The sequence below is a fragment of the Xiphophorus maculatus genome, chromosome 15, assembly GCF_002775205.1.
Source record: "Xiphophorus maculatus strain JP 163 A chromosome 15, X_maculatus-5.0-male, whole genome shotgun sequence".
NCBI lineage: Eukaryota > Metazoa > Chordata > Actinopteri > Cyprinodontiformes > Poeciliidae > Xiphophorus > Xiphophorus maculatus.
In genome coordinates, this window is record NC_036457.1 from 1,939,321 (window position 1) to 1,955,856 (window position 16,536).

General features: G+C 35.7%; 1 protein-coding gene across 4 annotated transcripts in view; it reads right to left on the bottom strand.

The window, feature by feature from the left end:
- The window catches only part of ncoa1 (nuclear receptor coactivator 1), a 41,055-nt gene that overhangs the window by 21,425 nt on the left and 3,094 nt on the right, over positions 1-16,536 (bottom strand). For 3 of the 4 annotated variants that reach the window (XM_023347298.1, XM_023347297.1, XM_023347295.1), the window contains exons 2-3: positions 9,539-9,762; positions 1,498-1,603 (exon numbers count right to left, since the gene is read on the bottom strand). In XM_023347298.1, the coding sequence (XP_023203066.1) occupies positions 1,498-1,586 (89 nt within the window). In that variant the 5' untranslated portion in view covers positions 1,587-1,603; positions 9,539-9,762. The remainder of the gene's footprint in view (positions 1-1,497; positions 1,604-9,538; positions 9,763-16,536) is intronic. The other variant, XM_005811846.2, reaches the window with a different exon arrangement.

The window sequence follows — 16,536 nt, forward strand, 5'->3', positions numbered from 1 at the left end:
CAATCTCATTTGTTTCTCAGGGAAAATGTTTCTATATTTTGTTTAGTCCAAGATTTGAAACTTTTTTCAGAACAGAAACCCATGCATAACATCATTTCTTTCCAGATTTTTGGATATTTTTAAAGTAAAAACTAAAATTTCTTTATGTCTGTTTAGTTTTGCTAGATGTCTTTCCATATTTCCATAATATAAAAGGCTAAATCCTCCCTATGTTGACATGTTTAGACTGAAAACGTAACTTTAACTCCTGCACACTGCAAAAACTTAAGTATTTTTAGTCTGTAATATCTTGGTACACTTAAATTAATTTACATGTAGCTTTTCAGCAAGATTTAGGAGCTTGGTTTAAATAAATAATTTCTTAATATTGATGAATAAGTTATAATTGCACTGGACAATTATTTAACTTATAAGATGGGAAAAATGTCATGTTTTAAGTGAAATTATCTGCAAATGGAACAAGTACTATCCAATCAATATTAAGGAATTATTGACTTAAAACAAGTTCCTATTGATGCTGAAATGTTACTTATAAGTCAGTATAGTTTTGTCTTAAATAAGACAAAACTAAGATATTCACACTGAAACTAGATCAGAAATACTTAGTAAGATTTTGAGCTTTTGCAGTGCAGAAGCACATTCTTGGACTGCAGTTCCAGAAACATGCAGTGCGGCTGATCAGTTGCAGATTGGTATGTGGGAAATGTGTGAAGAGTGTGTGAAACGACCACAGCAGGAAGTAGGTCACCATCATGACATGTGATGCAGGTTTCTGGTCGGCTGACACGTCAGGGTATGAAAACTTTAGGCCCCCAGGAATCAAATAAGCTGCACTACAAACATTGTAGTATGATAGCACTCTCCCATGCAGGCATATGGGTTATAATTTTCAAACTTAAACATAATTTTTTTTTAAGTTCTGATGAGACAAAACTCTATAACTGGCAAATAAAATCATATTAATGTTTTCTGTCAATAAGAGAGTAAATCCACTAATAGGCATGTTTACTTAATCTGGAAAAAATAAAATATGATCTTTCTCTGTTTTGATGTATTAATATTGCATCACCAACAATCAATCGGATGGACGGTGGAAAGGAAACCAGTTGGACACGATTGAATGGAAAACCTTGATTCATTAAAACCATTTATTGATTATTGATCTTCTGACTTGAACCCAAATCATATAAAAACCTTAAACTTCCTGGTTTCAGACGAACCAACAAACTGCATTAGATATAAAACAACAACACAGAAACGCGTTAGGAAATAAAATACCTCAACTTTTTATTTTTTAGCACTGCAGTAGAGTTTGAGTAACTCCTGTTTTCTCTGATTACTCAGCAAATCATCTCCCAGCCTGAACCCCAAACTGCAGCCTTCTGTTGTTTTAATGTCATCTGGTTCATGTTTTCACGCATCACTGTAAGATTTACAGCCTGCATGATCCTCAGCTCTGTAATGTTTATCAGTGCTGCAGCGTGGCTGCATGCTTACCTTTGCCCCGATGTATCGCATGGCGAGCCCTTCCTCTTGCGTGACTCTGGCGTGGCTGGGTCCAGGGGGCTTTCCCCGACCGCACTCATTTTCAGCTTAGACTGATCTGAACACAGGAGAAACCTGCATTTTAATTAAAACATCTTGATAACTTTAAAGAACCATTTCTCAAAAAAAACTCCTCGTCACCAAAAAAAACAAAGATGACAGGAGCTGACAAACATATGCTGAAGAAATACCATTAACAGCTGCAGTTACAGGCAATAAAGTTAAATGGCTCGAACTTACATAACAGCAACACTTAAATTTATCGCATCTGGACCAAGGAGGTATGGGAGATATACAGGAAAGAGGTAATTAAACACCTTCCAAGAAAAGGCATAAATCAGAATATGGAGCTCATCCATGAATCTGCAATCACTTTAAAACAATCCTGATATAATCCTGCGGCGTCCATAGCCGTGCAGCGTGACGGCATAATCCTGCCCCCGTCTCCCTGCTAGAGGGCGAAAAGCCGCTCGCTCACGATGACTAGCATTGGTTTTAGCTGTCATGTTATCACTATAACGTGCTAAATCTTAAATGTATGCCTGATATATAAAAAAAAGGGACACAGCGCTTTGCTACTAACTGTTAACTACATGACAAGGTCAGGAAAAGGTTTTAATTAAGAAAAAAATAGCGAGGGAGAGGGAAGTAGTTCAGTTATGCTAGCTTGACTTTGACAATCTTAAAATGTAGATGTGATGCGGAATTTGGTGCTTCGGTTCAATTACAAAATAAAAAAAGTGATTTAAACACCAACTCTGACGGATCATCAATACAGCAGGTGTTTAAATTAGTTACTAGACAATAGCTAATTTACAGCCGCTGTGTTAGCTTAGCTAATAGCAGCGTTAGATAATCTACCGCAGCAGTCACTAATGAGTCTAAAAACATAAAACTGTAACCGATTGAATGTTTTGTTCTTTGTGTGGGAAATGCTTGAGTGTTTTTTGGTGTTGAACCCTGAGACTCATAGTGGTGTTGTTGCCAGTTGCTATGGTAACAAGTCTGCATGTAGCAAAGCCGTCACAAAGCGAGAAAAAAGTTGTTTTTTAACTTATTCTTCCCTTTGCTGTGGCGCTCTGCACTAAATTAATAATAGCTACATCTCCAGGTTTCATTTAATTTTAACTTAATTGACAGAATCGCTTTACTGTGGCAAAGTGGCTATGGATGGAAAGTAAAACATTCAGTCTTTTCGCCATCCAGCCGTTGCACAAGCTCCAAATTTCCAGATGTAAACAATAACATGCAAGGGTCCATAAAAAAAAAAAACACCTGCTATCTGAGTCCTACTGTTAATTTTAACACAGATATAGTGTAATATGATAAAATTGATAGAGGCAGCAGTAAAATCTTTAGCTTTAGCTCAAGATGCTAAAAAATTTAAAAAAATGAAGCTGAGATTAAAATTCATTTCTATAAGTTTAATTTCCTCCAACCTTGTGTTAGACTTTGGGACATTTAGACCAAGTTAAGAGCTGATCGAGCACAACAAATCAGCCAGATCGCTCAAATACACAGAGAGAAATTATTTTGATTTGTTATCCTACATGGTAAATTATTACAGCGAAGACAGATGATACTAAACTAAGATGTCATCCAATTTATTCTAATCTGTCATCTTCATCTCTGCGGAAAAAGCTACAATTTCACAAGAACATGAAGGTGTAGAGCATAGAAACTGGAAACTGAAAGAGGATTTACTACCTCTGCTTTACTGCAGTTCAGACAATAAAATATTGATTTTCTTATTTAGAAAAGGAATGTGGCCATTTTTTTATCCAATTAATCGATTAATCGTTAGAATAATTGATTACTAAATCATAAGTTTCCATCCTAAAGTTTATGTTAGCATTGTTTTTACACAACGTCCATGTCCACTTCAGGAAAGTTCAGCTGCTTCAATGACAAATTGCTGCATCCTGGGTGCACAAAGTGGCAGTATATCAGATCCTTCCTGCCTGCAACTGTCGGACTATAACAGTCACTGCTAGAGGTTTTTGTATCCCTGCTGGTATTTCCACTGTTTTTACTGTTTTAGAGTTTTTACTCATCGTAAATAGCCTGTTTTTAATGCACAGATATGGGCATTTTGTAAAATTTTCAAATTATCCTTCCCAGTTGCACATTCCTTTGGATCAGAGTATGCTTTCTTAAATAAATGCACAGTGCATTTTGTTAAAAATTTGACCTTATTGTGGTTTTCTTATATATTTGTGACTACATGCTTTGAACGCTGGTCACTTTGCTGCTTGTACCAGTTTCAGAATTTCCTGATTTGAGTTTTTTATTTTAACCTTTTTTTTTTTAACATAAACACAAAAGTAATGGTGGATTTACTGCACATCTGTTTTTAAACATGAAGTCTGTAAAAAAAACAACAACAAAAAACAGTGTGAAAATATGGATGAGTGTAGACTGGAATCAAATATTCCTCCAAATATTCTGGAAAATACTTAAAATCCAGACCAGAGCTCCAACATGTCCAACATCCTCCTTAAGGTTTTTGTCCTTTTTCTCACATACTTCATCAACGTGTGCCCAAAGTGGGAAATATCTGAGCAGCAACATCTCTGTGGCTTCATCAGGAGGGTTGACATGGCAACAGAAATGCTGCAACACTTGCCGAAATACAGGAGTTAACAAGGTTTCTGAAGGATCCATTAAAGCAAATGTTGCATTAAAGTTAAAACGCTTGCGCTGCCGTCACAAATTTGATGTAATGTCGTTTTAGTGGTTCTAATCAACATGCAGCTCCGAGGGGAAAAACATCGTGTTTAAAGGGAAGAAACCGTCAGAAAAGATCAAAAGTACAGAAAATAAAGTTATTTTTAACCAATTTAAAGAAAATTTGAGTCATCTTAAGTACAAATCTGTAAAGTGTGACCGGCTACACAGAACAGAAACCTCTCAATCCAGGATAAAACTCACCACGATTGTTACAGAAGTATAAAGTATGGCTGTGAGGTCAAGCTGCTCTCAGGACAATAATTCTTCCTGACGAGCCTCGTTTACATTTTTACCTCAAATCACCCTCACTCCCCTCCAGAAGAAAAAGGAGGCATCCTCTATATCAGGAAAACGAGAGCTCCACTACGACTCGGCAGATAACACAAACATCAGCTTCGTGTTTGGGAGATTGGGAATCACAGCTGCTTCTTTATTTAAATTAGAAAATAAAGAGTTTAGTGGGGTCACCTTTCACCATATGGCATTATATAATCAGACTATTTTATTTCAAAGAAATAAAATGGTTTCAGTGAAACAGTGTATGTGATTGGATGTGAATTTAACTATTTTGGATGTTATGGGATTCAATCTGATTTAGGGTTGAAACGAATAATCAGATTAATTGTGATTAATCGATTGATGAAATAATCTTCAACTAATTTAGCAGTTGATTAATTGTTAGCTAGAAGATAGAGACTGAAAAAAGGACATTTGCTAAAAGAACAACACACTCAGAAGAATAAATAAGCAAAAAAAAAGCAAAGAAACTGTACAAAAAATGTTTACATTTTGCATTTAAGAGAAAAAACATTTGTCTGTAAATCTGTTCTACCCATAACTCCTTTAGCTTCACCTGGTTTAAATTAAGTTTAAAAATTTTCTAATTAAGCACTTTTTGATATCCAATTATTAATCAGTTAATCAATAGATCTACATCGTATCAATAAGTCAAACAAAAAGGGTTGATGCTAGAAGTATTCTTTGCTACAAGTGATCAAGCGTTCTCTAAAGGAATGCTAGTGTTGCATTTCAGGCAATAAACTGTTTATTTCTCACTTTAAAAAGGAACTGAATAGAGGTAGACTGAGTAGATCTGCCGTTATCTAGATTTTTTCAATATCAGGATCAATACAGATATTAATATCAGATTGGTGCATAGGCCAGTGTCACAATAACAAATTTTGCTAGATGGAAAATTGACCCAGAAATGATTGCAATAAACAACAATATTTTTGTTTTGAGACCAATTTTCAAGAAATATATTAATAATAATGCAATGCAAGTTTGCTCTCCCAGCAAAAAGTAAACTTTAACTTTATAAAGAACTTAAACCGGAAGATATATTAAATATACAAAATAAAAAACAACAACAAAAAAACAATTAATAAAAATAAAATAAAAACCACAAATATCCAAATAGATTATAAAGTCTCTGTAAATAAAAATGACTATTCAGAGATTTTTTTTACTTTATCATGCAAATAATTCGTTATTTTCCAATAACTATCATTCTAAATACCCAGGCTGATGCACTTTGACTCTTTAGGCTTATTGTGTGTAAATCAAGTCAACATTAAACATTAGCACATTAAAATTAAAAGACTACATCCAAGAAATACTCCTTATTTCCAAAATAAAAATACATTTCCTTCTCTGATCAATAAGGTTAACATTTAATAAAATGCTCTCAACAACTTTTAAACCCAGTAACATGTGACTGGAGTGACCATCAGTAGTTACAGCTGCAGGCTGAGCACATCCCACATGTCACGTTTCGCAGAAAACACACAGACACAAAACCTTTGCAGCTCCTACCGCACACAAACACACACCTGTAGAAGAGGTCAGCTTCCTGCAGCTTCTGACCTCTCCCGCCCTCCTCTCTGTAAGTGACGTACGGAGGAGGAGGAAGAGGAGGACTGAGCCTTCAGTCAGCAAAGATGAAGAACAAACAGCAGCAGCGAGAGCAGAGTCAGCCTTCTGAGACGTAAAATCCGCAGCCGCCCCATTACAAACACCAACCGTCTCCTCTTTAGGGTTTCTCCCTCCGTCATCCTCCCATCCTGCAAGCTGCCATCGCACAGAAAGCCAACCAAAAGCGTGCAAATGTATGGATTGCAAGGGGAGCGAGGGAGATACCACCAGGTGGAGAATGGGCAGCGAGAGATGGAGGATTATCAGAAAAATCGTGGGAGGAGAAGGAGGTAAAAGAGGGAAGGGTTAAATATCATCCTAATTTGGAGCATCATGTTGTGACTGAGAGGGAAATATGATTCGGAGATGCGTCTTTAAAAAAAAACTGGCAGACTCTGAATAGTTCATTCACTTCCTCATTGGTGAACTTTCTCAAAAAAAAAAGAAAATAGGTGAAAGCAACAGAGATGTGGGATAGTTACATAAGTAAAACTAAAGATTTTTGATAAAAAATTCAATAAATGACCAAATTCAAGCTGCAAATATGTATGTTTAGCTTAAAATAAAAAGAGAATCTCAGATTGTTTTAGTGTGAAACATGTGCACCCCTCTCTGCTGTTGGGAGATGGTTCAGCCTCTGAGAAGCTGCTCAGTCACTGTTGCTAAGGCCGGCCCCTCCTGAATGTCAGGACATAAAGCAAAGAGTAAACAGCCTCAGTCAGACCTCCGGCTCCTTTATTCATCACGCTCTGAGGAGCTGATCGCCATGTGGACCAGGTGAAATCAGCAGCAGCTCGTTTTGTGCAGGTTTGCTGGGGAAAATGTCGCATGTGGCTTTGACATGAAGCAGAGCGTAGCTAACTCCTCAATCAGGTGGATTTTATAACTCATAGACGTAGTTTGTAAATTAATTATGAATCTTCTATGAGCTGAAAAAGTAATTTACTAAAATGCACCAGAACAAATTCTTCACATGACAAACCAGAAGTCATTCTACTCCCTCTGAGCTCAGTTTTGTTATTAAGACGTGTAAATTATTCACTCCGAGTCGTTTAAAGGTTTCTTATTGGGTTTATTATCAGGACTTTAGCACTACTGCAGAAGCAAAGGGTTTTTTCAGACCTTATAGTCCGGAAGATTTGGTTCGATTGGGGACCAAAATAGCAACTGTTCCGTTCCTCGCCTGTGGGGGCGCTGCAACAAGAACAACTGAAGAAAACTAGACAAAAACTAGACACTGAGCCAACTTCCTTCTTCACAAAATGTACACAAAAATGGAGTGGATGTAGGATTTTTCTTTTGTTGTTGGCGAAAGACTATAGAACTATTTCTCCCGCTAGCACTAGCCTAGCATGTTGGTTTTGGTTGCATTTACCCAGAATGCCCTGCGGTGCAGGTCACTTCCTGCTCCGGTAAACTTTGAGTTCACATAATCATTCGAACCGCACCAGAGTTCATTTCAACCAAACCAAAATTTAGATTTTTAAATGGACCAGCGTTTCCTTTTTTTTTTTTTTTACCCCTCCAGGGGATCTTTTGTGGGCTCTAGTGTCCCTTATGTGACAGAGGGTTGACAGGAAACGGGGAAGGAGAGGGGTGAAGACATGTGGCAAATGTCGTCGGGTCCGGGAGTCGAACCCGTGACGGCCGAGTCGAGGACTCAAGGCCTCCAAATACGGGTCGCGCTAACCGCTACGCCACCACGGCACGCCCCAGCGTTTGCTTTTTTACATAGTTCGATTGCGCGTTCACACTTTGCCAAATGAACTAGAGTTCAATTAAACTGGACTAAGCAGGTGTGAATGTATCCTTATCATTGCACCGAGGTATTTCAGTTTTCCAAGCTGCATTTTTTTACAAATATTTAAGATATGCTCTATAAAAAAATCTGCGATTAGGTGAATTTTTCACAAATAATTGGGAAACCCACTCCTGAAGGTCTACTATGGATTACAATCACTTTTTCGTCCTTAGTGATGATGATAATTTTTAGAAGAATGTGTTTTGTTTTGTTTTAATTACCTTTTCAAACACTAAATACCATAAAAATTATCTAATTATCAGAAGCTCCAGAATCTAATCTTTTCCTGATCAGTGAACACAGAACCACTTAGCACTTCCAGTCTGGGCCAACAATAGCCCTCTTTGGTGAGGATGTGCTTACAGTGGGAAGAATTGATTACAGTCACTTTTCACCAATACAGTGTTTTAAAGTGAAGTCAGAGGAAGTAAAACAACTGTGAGAAAATGTTCACCCTACCGGCAGACCAGAAAATTAAAACTAGATATGACGTCATATTGAAGATTTGCATCCAAACGCATAAACAGAAAAACGCTGCTGTGTTCCTCGTTTTTCCAACTGAATACTCTGTCCAGTTCCAGTCCATTGTTCCCCACCATCTGTGTACACCAGAACCAGGATGTTTACCAGCAGTAAGAAATAACCTTGGACCGCACACAGCTCCACAGACACCACAACACGCAGCCAAAGTCCTCGGTGTATAAAATACGCGGTCTGAAGTTAGAAAGACTCACAGAGGCTCCTTTATTTGTGCAACAACTACTTACAGACAAGAAACACCATAGAAACACACAGAAAACTCAATTACAGCAGCTTAAACTCCCACTTTTACACTACTTACATCCTTGTCAGAATTATGGTGATTTTTTGCATGGAAATTTGACTAGGTTTATATTTCCCCATTAACACAACAACAGTGATCTGAAAACGCCACAAACAGAAGCAAAAGTTAAGTAGAGGGTACATCTACGAAAACAATTCACTACTTAACCTGAACTTCACCAAAATCCAGCTTTCTTTTTTTTTTGGCCTGTCAAGATACGCAATAAATCAATTAATCACATGATCAATTAAAATGAGCAAGATCATTTTCATTTGGATAACAATCGTTACAAGAAATGCCCCCATTTAATTTAGTTGAAAACTAAATATTTTGAAAAATGCTGCAAACATTTCACATCCAATATGGAGTTGTTAGTTTTATTTTATTTTTTACAAAAGTCAAAACTGCCAAAACGACATTGTTGGGGGCTTATTTTATTTTCTAAGCTTTATTATAACATAGCATTGCTGTTTCTTTTTCATTCTGATGTGCAAGATGTCAATAGCACTCAATTCATTGATAACCAGAATATACATTCATAGCAGTAATTCAGCCAAAACTGTACAAGACAAAAATACAAAGAGTTGATTTACAGTTTGATTTGTAAGTGTAGGAGTAGAAGTTGAAACCAGCCCTTAAGGACTGGAGCCGCAGATCGCTGAAGTAGATTATCAACTGCAGTCTAAAGACATTTTAGACATTTTGGATAGATCAACCTGACGCACCTACTTGGTCTAGGGCTCCAGTGAATGAGTCATGTGGTGGCTTTGGGGGCCTCCTTCTGGGCTCTCTCCACAGATAAAAGGAATGAAGGGGACTCTGCAGGTGAGGTCACTGGAGGGCGAACGGCTTAAAGTTGAGGTGATGGAGCGCCGGTGGCGAGGTTAGGGCTCCGCCGCCGTACTGTCACATGGCACCATCCCAGGTGCAGGGAGAAGCCAGCCGGCCTCTGACATGGAGGGGACCACAGAGAAAACACCATCAGTGTGAAAAGATTGATTAAAAAAGTCCTTCCTATACCGATACAGTCCAGGGCTGAAACGATTCACCAAATTAATCGTGATTAATCAAAGGCTGAAATTATCAATTAATTTTGTGAACGATTTATTGTCAACTAGAATGTAGAAAATCAAAATAAGGCTATTCCCTAAAAGAAAAACAAATTCAGAGCAGAAATGAAGTCAAAACTTTTCTAGAGAATGCATCTTTTTTTTATCGTCAGAATAATAGATATATTAATTGATTACTAAAATAATCTGCAGCCCTAATACACTCAAAGATAAACAGAATAATCAGGTTACTGCCTTGATTTCATGACAAATAAGAACATAAGTATCAACATTAATAAAAAGCTGAAAAATCTTTAAAATTGCCTGAAATTTGCAGGTAAAAATAAACAGAGCAGTGAAATAAAACATTGCTTTCGAGTTCTGCAGCCCAATATTTAACAATCAAACTCGCTGATTTTGTGGTGATACTTTAGAAATCCTTGTGTTGAGTGACGCCAGTAGCTTCACTCTATTGTGTCAATGTCCTATGGATCAAGTGAAGAAAGAATGGTGTGGTACTGGTCGATCTTAAAGGCTGCTTTACAACTAAATGGGCTAAATAGCAAACTGAACCAACTTTTGGTATTTCCAAAATAAAATAGGAAACCCAACAGTACCAATGCCACACCAGTAGGAGGAGCTAACATCAAAAATGACCACATCAAAATCAAAAATATCCTGAGCATGGATAAAGCAGCTCCAGGCCACTGTTACTATGGAAACAGACAAAATAAAACCGAACCACACCGCTGTGAGGAAACGAGGCATAATACAGGTGTTATTTTAAATAGTGACGCAATAATCAGTTGACTAATGACCAAATACTGAAACATTGGATTGTTTATATTCCCTCATGAGAATTCAAACACATTAAATCTCAACTCTTTTGGTCTGTGAATTTATCAGGATACAAGTTAAAGATGTTAATTTGTATAAATGGAGATAATTAAAATTTCTACTTTCTGTTGGATTCAAAGCTACTATTATGGAAACTCTTTTCCTTTACTGCAGGTAATGTTTGCTACACCAAAATATTCATATAGAAGAGCTTGCAAGAGTTTTAGTCCAGAAAGCTGCAATTAGAAAGTCAGACCGTAAAGAAAAGCAAAAGTCTTTACCGGGTGCAAAAATGTGATTGGCCCATCTTTGATTTGTAATATTTCTAACTATTTTCTGAAGAAATATGGCATTTAATTCAGAGAAATGGTGAAATGAAGCTGGTCTTTGACTAATATTGTGAGACTACCTGGGCATAGCTGCTGCTTTTACCAAGCAGTCACTGACAAACTAGCAGGGACATTTCGAATAAGTTTCTCTTTTGAATGAAGAGTACACATAATTTCCACCAAAACTCTTGTGATTTGTTCATATTTCAGATGAATCGGCCTGTCCTTCACCCCGTTTGTTGAACCTGGACTGGACTGGAGCTCCAGCTGGTTTGTTTTGGAACAATGTGACAGTTTCTATGCCTCGTCTATCAATGCCTGCAGTAAGTGCAAGGTCTATGTGACATTATGGAGGTGTGAAGAGAACAAACTGCATAGTGCGGTTAGCCGCATTGAGTACAAAGTAGTCCCACCATTCATAACATAATCATAAGATCTAGTCATGCACATTCCAGTGAATAAATAGATCAATGACAGCAATAATTGATTTTGCGGACGACTCGGGCAGGTGCTGAGGAAGGCAGCCTCAGTGTGTCGGCATTAACATCTGTCACATGACCAAACAAAAACAACATGGCCTCCAAAAACACAAATGAGTTAGCATAAGGCTTCTGCTGATCAAATTTAATGCTATTAATGACATTTTTCACAATAATGCCATCAACATTCAATGCATAGTGCACAAATGTTTTGTTAAATGCCATTGACAGTAAATTCATTAACTATTACACATTTTTATGGTATTTCAACAAAAGATCAAGTTATGTACCATAGTCAGCAAACTTTTCCTTCCAGTTTCTTACTCTACATTTTTCAGTTCATTGCATTTGACGCTGGATCTTTTCTAGGGATGAAATGATTAATAGTGATTATTATAAAAATAATCATCAACTAATTTAGTAATCGATTGTTAACTGGAGTGGCTTTCAAAAAAGGCAATTTGCTAAAAGAATAACATTCTTAGAGCAGCACTTAAGACAACACTGTCTTAAGCAAAAATATATGCATTTTGCTTTTAACATAAAAAAATAAAACCTTCTTTGTCTGTAAATATGCTCCACTCATAACTCCTTAGAAAATCTACTAAGCACCTTTTGGTATCAAATTAATAATTGGTTAGTCAAAAAACATAAACGGATCAGCCCAACACTTTAACTTTAAGTCGAGCAGAAATGGTTGAGTTTTTCACAACTTATCTTGAATCCTTTGCTACAAATAATTGAGCGTACTAGGGGAATGCTGTTATTACATTTTAGGCAATAAACTGTCTAAATGCAGTTTTTTTTTTATTTAAAAAAATTAATAAAATTTATAATATCATACAAAAAATATTGTTAAAAAATCTCTAAAATGTGCCAATTCTTTTGATCTGATTAATTGATTAATCGTCACAATATTCAATAGATCAATCAATAAAATAATCATCAATTGCAGTCCTTTAATTTCATATTTTTAATGCAATTAAAGCCTTGAATTTAACTAAATCTATGTAGTAGTTTTAAAATTCTTTTTGATTATCTGCGAAAACATAGTTTTACTTATCGGACTGAGACTGATTTCCATGCAGAAGCTACTGTATGTATTACATACACAGAACAGAATATGAAACATGAAAGCTACCCGAATAAACAACATAAATTAATAAATTATATGTACAATTAAAACAGCTAAAATGCACAACATTAACTATGCTAACAGTTGAAGACATACTAAACGTGGCAAAAGAAGAAGGGGGAGGAGCTGTCAGTTACCGGTTGCCGTGGTAACCACCAACTGCCAACCAGCAGAATGTAATGTCCAGTAAAGTCAGGAGAAAATGACCCTAAATGCAGCTGCTGCATGCAGTGCAGCTTATAATATAAATCATATTTTTTAAGTAAGTGGCATCCTGAAGAAGCTTATTTCAAATGGGAATGTTTTCAGTTACCTAAAAAGTGAGTAATAAATAGTTTTTTGGTTTTTTTAAAATCATAATCTTGATTGTTATCACATTAGTACCACAAAATGTCGCGATGAAATTGTAAGTTGATAACACCCACCCTTATTCAGGATTATTCTATGTTCAAATAATCTACATTAACCCTTTATTTTTATTCATCCTTCACAATTTAACAGGTATTAATGAACAAATATAAAAATATATAAATAAGCATTTTATCCTGGTGTGCCATGTGAAAACAGAAAGACTGACAGAATAAACAGAGAAGTGACATGTCTGCTTCCTTTATTCAGCTGTTTATGCACAAATATGACAATAATAACTACAAACTGAAATTATCTGGGTATATTTTAACTGAGGGGGAATAAAAAAAACCTAAATTGTTATGTTTCTAGAATAAAGAGCAAAGGCCGAGCCACTGTTTATGTTCTGCATATGGAGAGATTGCATACGGTAACCAGCAGGGACAAAGTTTAAGGTCGGGCAATAACGTCAGAAACAGACGAGAGAATGTAAAATATGTATGGCAGAGGTCATTCACTTACAGTAACACACAGATTTTATATCTATATCAAAAAACATATCAGTTATAATAAGCATTTATGCACCGAATTTGATTTAAACATACTTTAATGAAGCAGAAACAACCAACACTACTTCTTTTTGTACATAATTCATGTATGGTTCGTTCTTTGATTTTTCCATTTCAAAATAAAGTGAGAAGAAAACCAAAAAATCTAAACAAAATATATTTAGGTTAACCATCTTCTGAGGGAATAACTAATTTATCTGCAGAAGAAGCAAAGACAATGAGAGAAACATGAACTGATTTCAAATCGCAGTGAAGGCAAACACAGTTTCTCATGTTTGCCTCTACATGTCAGGGAAAATTAGTTTACTGGTTTCAGGACATGTTTAGTCTTCTCCATTAGTGATTCACTGTAAAAAAGCTCAGAGGCTTTACAAATTAAGTAAATGGGAAACAAGAAAAATGCACCAGTGACGCCCACATCACTCAGACTTTAGTGTTTTATTCTGTTAATTCAAGGGGTCAAGATGTCAAATAATTTCAAAGTTGATAAAGCAAATATGGCAGATTACAAATGCTCAAATGAGCAAAAAACATTTTTTTTTGCAGAAGTCCAGATGTATGAAAGACAAATAATTCAACACTGTTTTAGTTATCAATTAATTAATTATTCTAACAATTCAATTAATTTGGGAAAAAAAGACGCAAATAAACAAAAAATTAATTTTTAAATAAAAAATTTGCTTCGTTTATAAATGATCAAACAACAATGTTGGACTAAAATGAGGGCACCGGAGGAAATATTCAATAAAAATCTTGTACAGAAATTTTAAAAAGCCTCAAAACTTCTGCAGAATAAAGTTGCCACCAAGCATGCTGGGGATTATTCAGAGAAGCCAAATGAAAGCCAAGAGTGTCCGCTGACATCCTGGGGATTTAAAACACACAAACACCTAAAGCAGCTCCTGCAGAAGAAAGCAGCGGCAGGCAGGTTGCTAAAATGGCTGCTCAGTCTCCATACAGACGCAGAGCTCAGACAGGAGGAGGAGGATGAGGAAGGCTCCCACTACCATCAGTTTGTCTTCATACCTCATGTTTAATAAGAAATTATTTATTCCACCTGCCAATTAACATCTCTGTTCTTTAACTCGCTTTTTAAACTTGTGAAGTTAATCCTAAGATGCTTAATTCCAGACAATATGAACATCGTTTGATTTTTCTGCAGGTTTGATGAGATCAGCCAAATAGAGAGCACTCCTGATCCTTTTACAACTCTCTGTTTTGTTGCTTACAGACAGCTTTACGCTCACGGTTGTTACAAACTTTGAGCCAAACAAGCGAGGCCCGAGCTGAACTCTGTAACCTGCTTGTTATCTGGGCTCCATCTCAGCTCCGTCAGGCCCAGCTGTGATGCTTCGGACACAAACACTACAGATGCTGCTCAAACCGATCCACCTGCTGTCACTTCACACACGAAAACAAGGAGGAGCAAGCCTCCGATTACAGTCACATGACCAAACAAATACCACATGATCAACTCCTCCCCCTACAGAAACACACACACACACACACACACACGGCAACAAGGTGCTTATAAATATCTGGTGGGAGTTTTATTAACTAAAAGTGGTTAAAAATGACCAGTACCGAGGCGGCCAGATGTGGGTTAAACATAACATTTCTCATTTTTAATTTCTAATTTTAATTTTCTCCTCACTTTCCTTAAAAATTACAAATGACAGAAAATATCTTTAAAAACTGGCTTTTATTTCAATAATTTGAGACTTTTGTCAAACAAGATCATCAACCTGGAAATCCAAGAAATGCATTGGTGGAAAAACTTTTTAGGATTTTCCAAAAATTAAATCTTCAAAAACAGAACATTTGATTAATTGACATTGCATCTTGATAAATTGCTAAAATATCTTTTAATGTTTTTCCCAATATTGCATAATAATAAAAAATCTATGTTTTTGTACGATTAATCAATTAATCGTCTAACAATTGATAGAATGATCTGTAAATTATTATGAATGGATTCTTTAAACAACATTTAAAAGTGTATCTCCCTAAACTTTTAAATGTTGTTAAAAGGGTAGGAAAATATATAGAGATCAAATATTATTGATAAATATTGGTTATCACCCAAATCAATATCCCATAATAATATTGGCCCAAAATTTCAGATTTTTATACTGCTAAATTTACAAAAAACATTAAAATGTTCGTTCAAACATTTAACATATTTTAAATTAGATTTTGGTCTTGAATTGTTGGCTTTTCACACATCAGCCAATAAATCAATAAACCACCTTTTTGAGTGAAATAAAATTTATTAAAACAATAAAAAGTAGTAACAGAAAGAAAATAAGAATTTTAAACATACAAATATTAAACTATGGGAAATAGTACAATTAATTGTTTTAAATATATATTTAGTCAATACATTCTTAATAGACCACATCAGAAAGGTTTTACTTATCGGACCGATACCGATGTTGATTCTGATACATCTTATTCCAATCACACCAAGTTTTATAAAATAACAACAAAAAAGAGTTGTTTTTAGTTTTTAGTGCTAAGTTTGTACTGATATGAAAATCTGGGCTGATAATACCCGATATTAATATTGCTGTTTTGACTGATATTTTCCAACCTTTTCAATCCCAATAATTAAACGTTAAACGTTGCTATTGGCTCAGTTTTACTTATCGGACCGATACCGATACTTTAAATGACCAACATCGGCCCATACAGATATGTCGTGCATCCCTAGTTTTAGTATTAAAACAACGCCAGTGAAGTAGTTTGATAAAGTTACCATCTAAAACATACTTTTCTGCTGCAAAAACATGCACAGAAATTAAATAATTGGCTAAAATGTACCCAGTATTTACAGTGATACTGCATTTATATTTACAATACAATGACTTTTTTTGAGTGCAACGTTTAGAAAATATGTTTAATAATAAATAATACAGACGATTCAGTACATTAAGCTTTAGTGTTAGCTCAAATATCTGAAGATAAAGATGTTGAA